This window comes from Pogoniulus pusillus, chromosome 40 (assembly GCF_015220805.1).
Source record: "Pogoniulus pusillus isolate bPogPus1 chromosome 40, bPogPus1.pri, whole genome shotgun sequence".
In the NCBI taxonomy this organism is placed as follows: domain Eukaryota; kingdom Metazoa; phylum Chordata; class Aves; order Piciformes; family Lybiidae; genus Pogoniulus; species Pogoniulus pusillus.
The window spans coordinates 7,882,945-7,899,680 of NC_087303.1; the positions used below are offsets into that span (position 1 = coordinate 7,882,945).

The following is a 16,736-nucleotide window of genomic DNA, read 5'->3' on the forward strand; positions in this document are numbered from 1 at the left end:
CTCTGCAGGAGCAAGGAGCAGCCAAACCAGAGAAGGGCTTTAGATTTGTAAGAGAGGTAGCACAAAGCATCAATCAAAGAGAGCCTCCCAAGATGTGCACAGGACAATGTGTCAGAGAGGTTGGTCACCAGGTACAGACCTATCCCCTTTTATCTCTCCCTGGGAGCGGCAGAAGCTGCTGGCTGCAGGAGCAACGTGTGTCACTGCTGCAGAAGTCCACAGCACAGGCACTGCAGGTGTGCTGAGAAGAAGCATTTTCTCCTCCCCACTGCATTCACTCTGCCCCTTGCAGAGTCATTTCCGGCAGCTCTGCTCTCCCAGGGCCCTGGGTGGGACTTGTGGGCTGTGGAGTCTCTCCCACACACGCAGCAGCAGCATCGGTCTCATCATGCGCCTCGGCTATCTCATCCTCGCTGCCTTCCTGAGGCAGCCGCTGGGTAAGCACTGCCCTGCACTGGACGCATGGTTCCTCTTCTGCCCCGGGCACCCTCACCCCTCAGCAGATCCCTGCAGGAGCTGCTCTGCAGCTGTGGGCCAGTCTTGGGAAGCAGCAGCTCACACAGGCAGTTTTGCAGCTGCTTTCTCAAGGTGCTGTTCTCAAGACATCAGAAGGAACATATCAACCCTCTTGCCTTCCACTCCTCTTGCCGACTTTTCTCCTTCCTCACCCTCTCTGCCCCTCTTTGCTGCTCTGTCTGTGCCCAGTGTTTCACAGCTATGGCAGTGCAGAAGCTCTTTTCTCTCGTGGCACTGCACATTTCCTGCCCTTGCAGCCCAAACACAGAGGGCTTGGGAAGCTGAGGCAGGGACATGAAAGCTCTCTCATGCCTCTGATATTCTCAGGCTGTCCCAGTCTCTCTCCTGGCTGGCACATGTCATGCACCATGCCCTGGACTCCTTTTCTATGCCTTCCACATTTTTGTAGGTATTTCCAAGAACAAGGAATTAGGAAAAAAATCAAAATATCTTCCAGGGCTTTCAATTATCTCTGTCTTCTGTAGGTGTCCTGGGGGTAGCACAGGAGGGCCAGGCACTACAGGCTGCTCCCTGGAGACTCTGGGCAGCAGAAAAGACTGGATAGAAGACCTGGGCGAAGGCTCAGCTCTCTTTAGGCTATCCCTGTGGGAAGGATATGGTATTATTTTGCAGTGGGATCCATGCTGAGCCGAGGTCTCAGACTTCCTGTCCAAAGACATTACCTTGCCATTCCCACCCATGGGAATGGCACACCCATGGTGCTCCAGCACCATGCACTGATAACTTTCTCCTCTGACACTTTGCATCTCCTCTTCTTTTGCATCTCAGAACCTTTCCTTGTATTGTCACTGATCTTTGCTTTCTCCCAGGCACCATGGGGCAGGTCACTGTCACCCAGCAAGAAGGACAAGCCACAGTGAAGCAGGGAGACACCTTCCACACCAACTGCACATACCAGATCTCTGGCTCTTTTTCTTTGCTGTGGTACCAGCAGAAGAAAGGCCAAGCTCCCCAGCTGCTCTCGTACCACGCAGCAGCTGGCTCCAAGCTCAGCGGCCGTCTGACCACGCTGCTGAGCACCACGGGCAAATACAGCCTGCTGCAGCTGGAGGAAGTCGAGGTCTCTGACAGTGCCTTGTACCTCTGTGCTGTGAGTGACACCACGGTGCAGGAGCTTGCTTGGCTGTGCAAGAAGCCAGGGGAGGGAGGGGATGTGGCTGGGCAAGGCTGAGCCTCACTGAAGGGGCCCTCAGCTCACCCCTATCAGTGGTGCTTCCACTGAGCACCCAGGGATCTGCAGGACAAGATCCTCTTTCAACAGAGGACAGTGTCTGTGTCTGGAGGGGCAGGAGAAGGTGGTGAATGAGTCTCAGGTTCCCTTCTTTTCACCATGGCTTTTGTCCTTGTTCTGCCCAATGGCTCTGGTGAGGTGATGGCAATGTAGGAGGTTGGGATTGCTTCTACAACAGTTCCTTGCTGCTGCTCTTTGCTTTCTGAATCTCCCTGCTTCACATAGCTTCTGCAGCTGTTCCCACAGGCCTGTCTCTTCGAGAGTCTGCTCTGGGATGTGTCCCTCAGAGGTTCAAAGATTAGCAAGGTACATACCATGCCATGTGACAAGGCTGCTTCCTGAAGTTCCATGACTTTATTGAATATGGATAATACTCAGGAGCACCTTTTTGACTTTCCAGCTGCTGTGTGGCCACGTGTGGGGATCTGGAGAACCTCCTCTCCTCTGTGTGCTCTTCCCATCCTTGAAGCCTTTCCTTAGCTCTGTCTAATTTCTTCTGCTGTGTGACCCAGCTGCACAGATCTATCCAAGAGCACAGTGTGGGACCAGGCCACCAGGCAGAAGTGGGCCAAAACACAGGATCACAGCTCACAGGATGTTAGGGGTTGGAAGTGACCTCCATTGATCATAGAGTGCAGCCCCCCCTACCAGAGCCAGAGCATAGAATCTAGTGCAGGTCACACAGGAACACATCCAGACAGGGATGGAAAGTCTCCAGAGAAGGAGACTCCACAACCTCTCTGGGCAACTTGTTCTAGGTCTCTGGGATCCTTACAGTCAAGAAGTTCTTCCTTGTGTTGAGGTGGAACTTCCTGTGCTGCAGTTTCCATCCATTGCCCCTTATCCTATCACAGGTCACAACTGAGTAGAGTTCGTCCCCTCCTTCCCAACCCTCAGATATTTATAGTCACTGATCAGATCCCCTCTAAGTCTTTTCTTCACCAGACCAAACAGCCCCAGGTTCCTTAGCCCCTCCTCATCAGGCAGTGCTCCAGTCCCTCCATCATCTTTGTAGCACTCCCTTGGACTCTCTCCAGCAGATCCCTGCCTCTCCTGAACTGGGGAGCCCAAAACTGAATATGATATTCCAGGCGAGGTCTCACTAGGACAGAGCAGAGGGGGTGGAGAACCTCCCTGGATCTGCTGCCCACACTCCTCTTAACACCCCCCAGGATACCACTGGCCTTCTTGCCCACAAGGGCTCATTGCTGCCCATGCAGATTCTTGTTCTCCAGCACCCTCAGGTCCTTCTCCGCAGATCCCCAGAAGATCACCTCCCATCCTGTACTGGTTCAGGTTATTATTCCTTCCCAGATGCAGTTTATTATTCCTTCCCATCTGTACTGATCCTTGCTGAACCTCATCAGGTTCCTCTCTGTGCAGCTCTCAGCCTGGCCAAGTCTCCCTGAATGGCCTCACAGACTCCAGGTGTCTCAGTCAAGCCTCCCAGTCAGCAAACTTGCTGAGTAGACTCTGTCTGTCTGTGCCCTCATCAATAGCATTGATGAAGATGTTGAACAGTCCTGGACCCAGCACTGATCCCTGGGGGACTCCGCTAGTCACAGTTCTCCAGCTGGACCTGGCACCACTGACCACCACTCTTTGCACTCCATTGTGTAACCAGTTCCCAACCCTTCTCACTGCCTGCTTTTCTGTCCCACACCTCCTGAGCTTGCTCACAAGGATGTTATGGGAGACAGTGTCCAAAGCCTTGTGAAGGTCAAGGCAGACTACATTCTGCTATCTCTGCAGCTACCCATGTGGTTACAGCATCCTAAAATGCTATCAGGTTATTCAAGCCTGATTTCCCCTGGTAAATCCATGCTGACACTCATGATAATCTTCTCCTCTTCCATGTGCCTAAAGATAACCTCCAGAAGGAGCTGCTCCATCATTTTTCCAGGGATGGAGGTGAGGCTGACTGGGCTATAGTTATCAGGAACCTCTTTCTTTCCTGTTTTGAAGACTGCAGTGCCTTTGGCTCTCCTCCAACCCTCAGGCACCTCTGCTGTTTGCCGACTGTCCTGGTAGGCCATAAATCCTGCCAGGCCAGTTTAACCCTTGCTCTCCTCCTGCTGTTGTGGCAGTATCCAGGAATGAGTTAGATAAGCAAACAATAAGTGTTTGGCCTCATCAAAGTCTTGAAGGCTTAGCACCACGAGTCAGGTGTCTTGTGCTGTCCTCAACATTCCTGCATGGTCAAAGGAGGCATGAAGCTTTCAATTCATTGGCCAGAACAATGGTGCCAGTGCCTATTGGCCAGTTTGATTTTTACAATGAAGTATTTAAAGGGGGACGATTTAGAGAACCATGCCTTTCTGCATCCAGCATGGAGCCTTCCTGCTTCTCATCATTTACATCTCGTTAAAGGCAGCCACATGTTCCAGCTAACACTACCATCTTAGCAGCAACTCCTTCTGTCTGGAATGTTTTCTCTGTTACCCTGGGATCATAATCACAAGTTTGAAAGCATCTTTGATTCAGGAGACTTACTCAGGGACCAAGGTGCCGTGAGTACATCTACTGGAGCGAATGCCAAGACTCCGTAAGCAGTTAGAACTTTTCCTGTTTTCACTTTACTATTTTCCAAGTTCTGATTGTTTAAACTGTTTAATTCTGTGCAATTATTTCCTGTTGACCAAAAATCCAAAGAATCTCAGGGAATTCTCCCGATTTTTGATTATTAATAATAAAATTATTATTCATACAGAAATTAATATCCATAATTCATAACTAATTATCAATTTCCAATACACCAATTTACACTCTTGGGTACATCTCATCAGGGCTCAGGGACTTGTGAATATTCAATATGGGTGACTGAGCCCTAACCCAATCTTCGTTGATGAGTGGGAAGTCATCCTTCCTGCAGGCTATCCCTCCTTCATCCAGGGTCTCGAGCTCACAGGGTAGTTCATTCTTGGGAGTAAAGACTGAAGCGAAGAAGATACTTAGCAGCTCTGCATTCTTGCATCCTCAGTTCTCAGGCTGCCTTCACACTCAGCACTGGGCCCACGCTTTCCCTGTTTTTCCTTTTACCACTTATGTGTTTGAAAAAGCTTTTCTTGGTCACTTCTACTTCCTTTGCCAGTTTTAATTCCAAGAGGGCTTTGGCCTTACTTGTTGCCCTCCTACATGGCCTGACAACTTCTCTGCAGCTCTCCCAAGCGATAAGCCCCTTCCCCCATGAACTGTGAACTTCTTTCTTCCATTAGATTATCTTCAGAAGTTCTTTGCTCATCCATGCAGGTGTCCTAGCACGTCTACCCCATGTTTTACTCAAGAGAACACAGCTATCTTGGGCTTGGAGGAAGTGGCCTGCCAGGACAAGACCTGGCTTTAGAGGAAGTTGCTTCATGCCTGGAGGAAAGTTGCACACCACAGAACAGCCATTGTGTGCTTGGGCACTGGATGCTGTCCCTGAGGCACTCTGAGAACAGGTGGGAAGATGATGAGGAGAAGGTCTTGGGCTGTTTTCAAAGCTTTTTCTCATTCTATCCCTACTCCTGAATCTTCTGGGGCCATCTTCTAAGTGAGTTTATTCTCCCAGCACAGCACTACCCAAACCACGAGGAAATCCCTTCTTCACAGGCTTGTGAGCTGCTGACACCCCAGAACCTCCAGCATCACCTGGCTCCTCACTGTGCGAGAGCAGTGCTTGGGCTCCGCATCTGCAGGACTTGCCCTGAGGCCAAGGGACCATAACTGAGCAGAGATGTCAGAAGGCAGGGTTTGATCTCCACTGTCTGTGCAGGAGCCAGGGATGTCTTCCTCAGTGTTATGAAATAATGTGTGGGTAAGGTAGAGAGTTAATAGAAATAGAAATTATTTGTTAATTTGAACCCTGGCCCTGGGCAACTATATACAAATTATGAAAATTACACAGGTTTGTGCTTAGTTGCAAATGTCTTCAGAATATGGAACAGGTTGCAATAGTTGAGGAACAATATTTGGAAAAGATGAAATCCACACAACAGTGAACATCCCCAGTAATAAGAGACAGGCTTTCCCCACAGACTGTAGGAAGTATTCCCATGGTACTCACAAAGTGGCATTGGTAGCTGTGAGAATTCTGCTTTTGGTCTCCTGTTTTGGAGAACCTGTCAGAAATATTTATACTCCAAAAAGCCAGACTGAGGGAGCACTTTGTAGCAAGGGAGCACACTGCAGGAGGAAGGGAGCCTGGCAGCTAGGGAAAGGCACATGCTCTTTGTCTCTTATCTCTTTTTAATATCTCCAAGATACCATAACACCACCAAACAAAGAGGAATCTCAGCCTATAGCATCCTTGGCTTACCAGTGCATGGGGCTCTGACACATGAGGTTGTTCCAGGGTAAGCCCATCTCGGGTGGGGGAGTGGTCTGGAAACCTGACCCCAGTTGAGCAAGGAGACCTGGCCCCTCCTGTGGGGAGGACCCCCCAGGTCAAAGTTCATTCCACTCCCATTTCCTGTCCACAACCTTATTTAAGAGGCATTTGAGTTCCCATTCACTGTTTCTTTCTCCTGCCTTTGCTTTTGCAACATCCCCTTGCTGCTGCTCCTGATAACTGCATGGCTGGCCTAACCCACGTGGACAAGACTGCTACCTCCTGCATCCGAGGGCAATCCATCTCAATCCAGAGAAACCACTGGCCATCCAGCCTGGTTTTGTATAAGTACTGTATCTCTTCTCTTATATTTCTGAAACCCTTCTTTACCTTAAATACCTTTTACTCATTTCTAAATTTTTCTTGTTAACTTCCAGCCCAGTTTCAGGCTGCTCTTTGGTTGTTTGGCTCCTTTTACCCTTATGTCTAAAATTTTCTGTACAGGGAGAAGGGGACAGGGGGAGGCATCCTAAGTTTTCTTCCGTTGGGCTTGTGAGCTCCAGGAATGTTTAAATGATAAAAAGGTGTGGCAAAGGGTCCATGTGCACTGACCTAGCCCTAGACAGAAGGGTGACTTCTTCTGCCTCCTTCCAGTGCTTGTATCTTTTCCCCATCCCAACTTTGCAAAGGGAAGGGGGAAAGAAGGGTTTGAGCACATTACTACACTCAGCTCCAAGGGACAATGTCTGAAGGGGCCCTACTGCTGTGTTTTACAATCTCTCCTTCCTCTGGGAATAATAAATTGGCCACTTGTGTCCCCACCTTCTCCCCCACCACCCAAGGCAATGCCTTTCCTCCTCAGGAAGTCAAGCCAGTGACACCACAAAAGGATCCAGGCAGAGGCAGAGGCTGTGCTGTGCAAAACTTTAATGGCTCTGGAGTAGCCGTTTCTGAGGGGGCTCCTGATGCACAGAAAACATCCCAGCTAATGACATGGACTGGGTGCTTGTGTTCCCAATGCTACCTTTTCATTTCCTGGCTCATGTCCAAGCCATGCCCACATGGAGACTGATTCTGAGTGCTGCGACTAAGAGACCAGAGGATGTCCAGGGCAGGAATGTATCAGTGCCAGCAGAAGCCTCAGCTCAAGTGCTGCACGGGTGGGGTGCACACAAGTAATAACCTCGAGCACACTGGTGGGGTTTCCTGCGGCTGTGTTGCCAGGAAGATGCCTCACAACCTCTGTCAGGTCACCCAAGGGTTCCCTGGGTCAGAATGAGCCAGGTCTCGCTTCTTCCCCCTCCTGTTCCCTTTCCTCATCCTTCCCTCTCCCATGCTCCAGGCCTTCTCATTCCTCACTTGTCCTCAGCTTCCTAGGCAGCTGAGCTCTGCTGCTGGATTCACTCTTTTCCTCCTAACATTGTCCAGATGCCTTTTGAGTATCTCCAAGCAGAGAAAATCCCCAATCTCGCTGGGCACCATGTGCCAGTGCTTGATCACCCTCACCTATAAAAGCCTTTCCTGATGTTTAAGACACAGCTCTGAGGAGATCCTGCCACCATTTTCTTTGAACCCTCTCTACTGGGTTTGTGAGGAAGGGTTTTGGTAGTGGGTGGGTGTGATGGTTTGGGCTCTTACCTGCCCCCCCACACTTCGAATTTGCCCCAGCTAACTCAGACGGACCCTGGGAATATAGATGAAGCAATTTATTTACAGCTAGCAGAATTTACAAGCAGCTATTTACAATATATACAGTCATATACAATTATATACAGAAATATACAAAGGATAAACAATACAGAAGCACAACTCCCCTCCCAGAAACCTGAGTCCCCAGGAGGGGCTCTCAAACCACCCCAACACCTCCCCTGGCGCTCTCAACCTTACCCCAGTTCTCAGGAAGAAGAGAGGTGCGGCCAAGAGGTTAGGGAGCAAGGTTAGTAGAAGCAAGGTTAATGAGATGTGACCACGTCTGAAGGCAAAGGCAGAATGAAAGGACAAAAAGGAGAATGTTTTACTTCTTCTTCCCAGAGTTCTCAGCATGACTGTGAGAGAAGGAGACACAATTGTTTTTTCATTTCACTGCCTGTTATCTAGTTCTTTTACCAAAACATTCTAGCTTGCTTCAAACTAGCACAGTGGGCTACAGGGGTGCTCCTGTGAGAAGATGTTAGAACCTTTCCCATATTTAAAAACCTGTGGAGGATGCCAGGCTGGAGCAGGTGGATTTGGGCCACATGGAAAGCTGCCATTTGAGCAGGCTCCTGGCAGGACTTGTGACGCTGTGGGGGACACACATTGGAACCATTTGTTCCTGAAGGATGGAGCCCCATGGAAGTGACTCACACTGGGGCAATTCATGAAGCAGCTCATGCAGCCCAAGGGAATTATTCCCACTGGAGAAGTTCACGGAGAACCAACTGCCCACACAGGAGCAGGGGAAGAGTGTGAGAAGTCATCTCCTCGAGGAAGAGGGAGCAGCAGTGACAGCCTGAGATGAACTGACCCACATTGCCTGCCCTCTGTGTCTCTTGCCGAGGGAGGTGGGAGGAGATGAGAGAAAAGCAGCAGAGAAGCTGATCCCAGAAAGAAGGGAGCGCTGGGGGAAAGCGTTTTAAGATTTGGGTTTATTTCTCGTTATCCTCTTTTGATTGCTAATCAGTTAAATTAATTTCCCCAACTCAAGCCTGCTTTGCCTGTGGCAGTAATTGCTGAGGGATCTCCCTGTCCTCCTCCCCACCCCCAGCCTTTCATTGTCTTTTCTTTCTTCTCTCCCTCTGAGGAGGGCTCTAAAGAGCAGCACCGTGGGCACCTCTCATCCAGCCAGGGTCAACACACCACACCCTCCCTTCAGGTATTTCTTGTGGTCATAAGATCCCACCCCAGCCCTCTCTTCTCTGTGCTGAACACTCCCAGCTCTCCCAGGAGAGATTCTGCTGCTCAGTCCTCTTCTTCCTGCCCCTTCAGTGGATTCTTTCAGGACTTCCACAGCTCCTACATACCTGGAAATCAGTACTCCAGAAGTGGCCTCAGCAGAGCTGAGCACAGGGGAGCAACCATCTTCCTCCACCTGCTGGCAGCCTTCCTCTGGAGAACTGTACACTTGAGACAAGAGGTCTGGGCTTCCGCGGCAGGAAATGGGATATGAGGCAGTAGTGGCTGCCAAGAGACATTTCCACTGATCCAAAGGGATGAGATTTACCTCTAAAAGCATCTTGTGCCCAAAGGCAGTTCCTGAGAACAAACTCTCAGGAGGCATCAGTGAGGCAATCAAGAGGTCTGAGCCCATTTGCAGCTCTCTTGGTGCCAGAGCCACCCCCTGACATTCGAGCACAGCTCTGACCGCAGCAAGAGGAGTAGCCTTCCTCAGGAGCCCATGGGGCTGCTGAGCCCTCAGGGTCTTCCGCATTCGGGGCAGGTGTGAGCAGAGACAGAGCACGGCAAGGCCTGATGGTCCCTGGCAGCAGAGCAGAGCAGAGCAGCCAGGGATGGCTGCCGTGGCTGCAAGGGATGCACCCCAAAGAGGAGCCACTGCAGCATGTCCCAACCCCCAATTCATCTGAGAATGGAGAAGGCTCTCCTTGTGTCCTCACTCCCTTTGCCCCTGGAGCAAAACCCTTCTCCTTCAGCAGCTTGTGGAGTGTCCAGAAAGGAAGGGACCACACAGAGTTCAGGCTTGAACACAGTAGAAATTTAAGGAGTCAGGAGAGGCAAAGAAAGTCACTGCAGGTACAGAACAGTGGCACAGGAATGCAACCCCCCCACAATATTCTGTGGCCGTTGGCTGCGGAGAAGTTCCTACACAATAACTGCCTGCCCCATAGAGCAAAAGGAGACAGATGGTTCCCACCAGGATGGCCTTTGAGAGGGGACCTTGTTGCCAAGGGAAAGCAAAGCAAAGCAAACCAAGAAAGGAAAAGAAAAGCAAAGCCATGCAGCTGTGCTGAAAACACATCCAAGATCTCCATCCTCAGCCCAGCACCATCTTCTGAGCTCCTCGAGGGCTCTCCCTGGGGCTCTGCCAGCAGCTCTGTCAGTGCAGGTACCTTCTGCCATAGGAGCGGCTGGCAATGCCAGAGAGGTCACAGCAGCCAGAGCTGATGGGCACTCCATCAGAGCTGAGGATGCTGCCAACGGCAGCGGAGGTGGAGGAGCCCACAACGGTGTTCTGCGGGAAGGAGCTGAGGATGGGGCCGGGCAGGGTCACCAGCACAGCAGGAGGCTGGATGACAACGGTGGAGCTCTGGCACCGCCTGACACAGGCCTCAGTGCAGCTGTTGGCCAGCGGGGTTGGGCCGCAGGGCCGGCAGGGCAGGCACGGGCTGTAGCAGGACATGTCTTGAGGGTGGAGGTGCACCTGGGACAGAGGGCAGGGAGGAAGCAGAGAAGGTGTCTGGGTGAGGAGCAGCCTGGGGACACTGTCACAAAGGAGCCAAGGCTGAGACTGAGTGGGGGGTTGGAAGCTGTGCAGCAGCCACAGAGTCTTCATCACCCTGTAAAGAGCAGCCTGGCCCAAGGAGGCTCCTTCTCATTTCAGGAACCAAAAACTCCCTTGGCCACCACCCAGCCTCTCTCTAAGCAAACCTTCTCTGTGCATCCCTCTGTCATCACAAGAAGACTCAAAGATCAGGACAGTAGAGAGGCAATATCAGCTGAGAACGTCATCGAGGGGAGACATCACTCTGTAAGAGGAGCAGAAAGGGCTTCAGACTCACCTGGTTCCCAAGGAGAAGGAGAAGTGGATGGGAGAGGAGGACCTGGGCTGCCTTTTATACCTGCCCTTCACTGCTGCAGGACCAGAGGCACCTTGGCAGAGGTAACAATTTCTGGACAAGCTCATCTTGAATGCAAACCATCACAGCTAAGGACATGGCTGTGCTTTCATTTCCTGCACTGCTGCCTTTTCATCTCCAGGTCTGTGCCAGGCCCATGTTGCACTGAATGCTTCTTCTGAGCACTGGGAGGATAAGCCTCAGGATTTCCAGGGCAGGAATGCAGCAGTGCAGGCAGAATTCTCAGCTCAGGTGCTGGAGGGGTCCAGATCAGAGCAGTGATGTCAGCCTGGGTCACTCTGATGGGGCTGTTTGAAGTGCTGTTGTCAGGTTGAAGTTACAGCAATCCTCAGCTGGACACTAGGCTCCTGTGCATGAGGATCTGCCATGTCCTTGTCTTCCCCTCTCTCCTCAACTCACCCCAAGGTGCTTGTCCAGCTCTTCCTCTGCCAGTGACCACTGCTGGAGAAGGGGACTCTGAGTAGAGTGGACAAAAAGTTCCTGAGGTTTTACTACCCAGTCACAGACACCTAAGGATGGAAAAAGTCTTCCCAGGCCTGCATCTGGGATCAGCAAAGGCTCCAAATCAGGAGCAAGACCAATCAGCCAAGCCCTGGAGAACATTCCCAGTTCAACCCCTTAGCTGCCCTCCTGCTTCTCACTTTTCTGCTCCTCAGTGGGGGGACTCAGGAGTTCTTGGATGGAGTTTGTCCCTCTGTGCCTCTTGTTATGTTCAGTCAGTTTGGGAAAGCAAAGGGCTGGCTCCGCAGAGGAGAAGCTGTGGGGAAGGGTGACAAAAGCAGCCATAGTGACAGGCCAACATGTACTAACTACTGCAGTGATGTCACCTCAGTAGGTCGTGGCCTCAGGTGTCTGCAGTGAGGCCTTGGAAGGTGACAAAGGAAGCCTAGTGGCTGATCCCTGAAGAAAAATGTCTCTGTAGGGTACTGGTAGAGGACTCAGAAGCCTCCTTTTCACGTGGATGGGTAAGGAAGCTGTGCTTTGGTTCCCAGCTGGAGGTGGAATTCAGCTCTGCCCTCATCCTCAGCTGTGCTCAAACTTCTCTGAGGGAGGATTTCAGATCCTGCAGGGAGTGCAGGACATCTGGGAGGGCAAGCAATAAATCATTTGGAATATGGGGCCACAGACCAGCTCCTTCTGGAGTGACATTTCACATCGCCTCAGTGCTCTTTCATATCCACCTTACAGCTGAAACTGCCTGCTCTGTTGGCCAGTCTCTCCCTTTTCCTTCCTGTTTGTAACTCCTCAGGCACCCTGAAGATGACAGCCATGGCTGAGTGTAGCTGCTGGTGTTGCAGGGAGATGCTTCAGAGGCTGAGCTCAACATCAGGTTTCCCCCCAGAGGTGAGACTCAAGAGACCCAGTTCTGTGTGGGGTCAGGAGCCCTTCAGTGTCTTGATGAGCTTGCTCAACTGAGGAGCTGCAGCAGAGGGCACTGTCAGGCCATGGGCAAGGTGAGAGCAGCTGGTTCACCAAGGCTGCCAGATCAAAACCTTTCAGGGAGAAGAAGTTAAAAGGAAACTGATGAACAAAACCCACAGGGACCGCAATGTCTGAGCGAGTGCTGAGGGACACAGGGAGAGAGATCAGAGCTCTCCAGCCTCTGACTGAAAGGCAAGTGGGAAACTGCACGTGCAGCTTTGAAGTGGGTTAGGCTGAGCTCTGTAAGTGACAAGAACTGAAAAGAAAAACAGGAGCATTGTGGATGCTTGCATGGGTCCTGCAGGAAGAGACAACACTTGTCAAGAAAAGTTTAGAGACATGGGAAAAGGTGTGGCAAAAGAGGAAACAGGGGAGGAGGATGAAGGGCAGGCATTGGAGAGGAGGAAGGAGAAGAGGAGGAACCTGCACTAAGCAGAGGCTTATCCATGTCTTTGATAGACTGAGCCTTGAGACTGATCTCCACAGTGCCCCTGTGGTGTCCTTGCCGCCAAACTTGTGAGGTTGGAACAAGTCTGGGATGGCTTAAGTGGCAGAAGAGAATCAGAACAAGTGCCTGAGGGCAGGCTGTGCAGAAGGCAGAGCCAGGCTCTTCCCCACGGTGCCCAGTGACAGGACAGGAGGCTCTGGGCACTAAGGGAATCAGAAAAGATTCAGTCTGGGCATCAAAAAATGCTTCTGCACTGTGAGGGTGAGGAAGCACTGGCACAGCAGGCACAGAGACATTGTGGAGTCTACATTCTTGGAGGAATTCCAAAGATCTGTGGATACTCTGCAGGACATACTGGGAGGAGACACAGAAGCAGGAAGGAAGGAAAGACTGCCAGGGCTGCGTCACTGGGGTCAGCAAGGCTGGTGGCCTCTTGGGGCCTATGGCTCCATTTCTGCTCTTGGTAGAAATGTGGAAGTCCTCATCCTCCTGTAGGTGTGGAGAGAGCCCCCAGAGCCCCTCAGTGTGCAGATGTCCAGAATGGCCTTGGCTGAGGGAGCCCCAGGGGCTGGTGCTGGAGGAGAGAGAACCCCAGAAGGAGCTTCTCAGGTCCAGCAAGAAGAGGTCCTTTCTCTTGCCCACTTCTTCCTTGGCTCCCCCAGCAGAGTCATTTCCGGCAGCTCTGGTGTCTCGGGGCTGGGAGGTGCTTTTCTGACTCTCACTCCACACACAGGCAGCTTGGGCTCGACATGCTCCTCGGATACCTCATCCTCACTGCCTTCCTGGGGCAACGCCTGGGTAAGTCCTGCCTGCTGCTCACTGCCTGTTTCTTCTCCTGCCCAGGAAACTCTGAGCAGCCTTAGCAGGTCCCTGTGGGGAGGTTCTCTTCAGTTCCAGGAAAACGCTGGGAAATGTCAGCTCTCTCTTTTGGTTTTGCACTCCTTGGCTCCAGATTCTACTGCTGGGGAGAGGAGAGAGTTCTCAGACACCTTCTCCTTCCTTTCTCCCCTCTTCAATCCACCTCTCTGCATCTCTCTTCACCCTTCTGTCACTACAGGGGATCTCAGCTGTCTCTAGACTTCCATTTCAAACAAAGCTTAAGAGGTCCTGTCAAAGCTGCTACAGGGAATTCAAAGCTCTCATCCCACTGTTATGGAGAGGGTGCCCATTCTGCCACCTGGCTGGCACCTCCTTACTATGGTCTTCAGGTTCCTCCTGTCTGGTTTCTACCTTTCAGATCAGCAGGATGAATTTTTGGCAGTAGCTCCAAGGTGCTGGAGGTCTCAGCATACAAAGATGAGGCACGAGAGACTGTTCTGAGGTTCTGACTCTGCAAGCATCGGAAATTTCCAGAAAGACACAGGAAGCCTTCATCAGGCTTTTATAGAGTGTCTGACCTTTGCTTTCTTCCAGGCACCACGGGGCAGGTCACTGTCACCCAGCAAGAAGGACAAGCCACAGTGAAGCAGGGAGACACCTTCCACACCAACTGCACATACCAGATTTCTAACTTTCGGGCCTTGCTGTGGTACCAGCAGAAGAAAGGCCAAGCTCCCCAACTGCTCTCGTACCACGCAGCAGCTGGCTCCAAGCTCAGCGGCCGTCTGACCACGCTGCTGAGCACCACGGGCAAATACAGCCTGCTGCAGCTGGAGGAAGTCGAGGTCTCTGACAGTGCCTTGTACCTCTGTGCTGTGAGTGACACCACGGTGCAGGAGCTTGCTTGGCTGTGCAAGAAGCCAGGGGAGGGAGGGGATGTGGCTGAGCAAGGCTGAAGTGGGGGAAGGGGCGCTCAGCCCCTCCCTGTTAGCGCAGCTTCCCTGCACATTCCCCTGCAGGACAGATCCCAGGATCTCATGCATGCTGTCATGTCCAGACAACAATTTATTCAGACAAAGTGTTAAGTACTGCAATACCACACTCAGCAAAGCCTCCATCTTCTCATCATCAATGTGTTGAGTGCTGCACTGTCTGGGGAAGAGCCAGGAGCACATTCATGAGCCATTGCATTCAAGCATTAACCATTTCTTCACCCTGACTACCACTCATGGTCATAGTACCTTCCACCTACCCCAGACTGGATTTGTCTTGCCTCGAGACAGAGGCACCTTGAAACTGCTTCTGTTGTGTTATTTCCCTCACGTGCATCTGACATGGTGGTTGATGTAAAGATGCTGCATCTTTGCCTTCTTCTATCTGCATCTGTAGCAATCCAACCGTAGACAAAGAAATTCTTGACCTAGCAGCTTCAGCATGGTGCATCCCAGGGCCCTCTCTCTCCTCTGCTCTCAGACCCAGCCTCAGCCCGTTGTCATCAGGTGCCTCATCTATCTCACTTGTAGAAACAAAGAATGGATGACAACCTCCTGGGTGGTCTTGGTGATGTCCTTGAGGTCAACCTAGGGATCTGGAACCAGCATCCCCAGCTTCTAGGCAAGGGGCAAAGTGGCAGCAGAGGTTTTTGTATCTGCTCTCTGCTCAGCTCCCTGCAGGCTGCAAATGCTGAGCTCTGCTCACAGAAATGAGCTGAGCTAAGGAAGTTGCTGCCAGGTTTATCTGCAGGTAGATGCCTTCTCCTTCAAAGCCAAAAGAGAGCCAACCCTAATTGGCAGCTGAGAGAAGAAGGAGATATGTGGAGTCACAGAGTGCATCAAGTCTCTGTTGCCAAATCAGGCCTTGGTGTTTCAGCAAGTTCAGAACCTTCCTGTTGTGGTTCAGGGTCCCCTTCCACAGGAATAAGATTCTCTGTGGAGAAAAGCAGTAGTTTGGAAAGCTTTGAGCACCCTTGGGACACATAGCAGCAGGCCCAGCCTCTCTCTTGCTTCCCTCTCCCCCTGCACAGCAAATTGCGCCAAGCATTCACAGTCATCTTCTGCCAAGCTGCCTCCCAGCAGATCTCCAGGCAGACCAGGAGGAAGATCCATCCCCAAGAGCTGAGGGTCTCATGAGTTTGCCAGCCTCCCACTGGCCTCCTGCTGCAGTCTAGGCTGCTTACTCGAGGACACCACTGGTCAGGACTGCTTACTCGAGGACACCACCACTGGTCTAGGCTGCTTATTCAAGGACACCACCACAAGACATGCTCAGGAGGACATTCTAGGGTGAGACAAAGCAAGGCAGGCCACTGGCTCTGGAGCAGCCTTCCTCGCCTTCTAGAAACAGCAACAAAATTATGCCCACAGCTGTGTGTGTCACTCTTCTTCCTCTGGGAAAGGAGAAGCATCTCCTTTTGCCCCATTCCGATCATGCCAGACCAAGACATTGCTCCCTCAGCACTTGGCAGAGTGGCCACAGAGGGAAGGAAAATGCAGAGAAACAGGCTGGGATGCAGAAGAACTTTCATGCCTCAAAGCTCAACTATGAGGTGTTACTGTGAGTGGAGTGCCACCATGAAGAGAGCAACAGGGACAGAGGAGATTTGTTGTCCTGTGGCTGCAGCAGAGTTTCTGCAGACAGCTCTCCGCTTGCCCTAAGTTGGGAGGGATGTAGCAGATCCCTCCTGCGATTGTCTGGGTAGAAAGGAAGGGATGAGGGGAGAGGAGAGGGAAGGGAGAGAGCAGGAGGAGAGAAGCCATGCTTCCAGGCTGAGCCCTTCCAGCTGGGACTGTAAAGAGAGTCATGAATGCTGCGTCTCTGTGAAGAGAATGGCCAGGAGCAAGGTCCTGCCTTCCCTCAGCCATCAGCACACATGGACACACCTGTGCAGGCACAGCCAGTGCCACAGGAAGCCCTGCACACACCCCCACCCCAGACATGTCATCACAGCAGTGTTCACAAGTGGCACAGGCCCTGGCATGCTCACACGTGCATGGAGATCTGGGTGTGCATGGCCATGTTCACACACACACATCTGCACACAGCTGTGCCCATGCACATGCACACTGAAACACGCACTCACTCACTGTCCTCCCACACCCTGTGTGTGCACAGCCCTGCCCAGATCCCCCAAATGCTCCTGCTCCACCCCATCTGCAGGCCCTTAATCCCTGAGGTGGT

General features: G+C 51.8%; 1 protein-coding gene and 1 gene segment (V, D, J or C); one reads left to right on the forward strand and one right to left on the reverse strand.

Annotated features, from left to right (window-relative positions):
- The first annotated feature begins 331 nt into the window (after nucleotides 1-331).
- LOC135191829 (T cell receptor alpha variable 1-1-like) lies at nucleotides 332-14,292 on the forward strand. The segment is given in 3 exon segments: nucleotides 332-437; nucleotides 1,347-1,627; nucleotides 14,154-14,292. Coding segments are annotated over 3 exon segments (381 nt in total).
- Nucleotides 10,111-10,432, reverse strand: LOC135191706 (feather keratin Cos2-3-like). The gene has a single exon (XM_064174237.1). It carries the CDS (start codon nucleotides 10,411-10,413, stop codon nucleotides 10,111-10,113), a length of 303 nt encoding a protein of 100 aa, XP_064030307.1. The 5' UTR covers nucleotides 10,414-10,432.
- Nucleotides 14,293-16,736: the final 2,444 nt, after the last annotated feature.

Bases quoted from the DNA above. Each gene is read 5' to 3' on its own strand.
- LOC135191706 (XM_064174237.1), bottom strand. From the start codon at position 10,413: ATGTCCTGCTACAGCCCGTGCCTGCCCTGCCGGCCCTGCGGCCCAACC.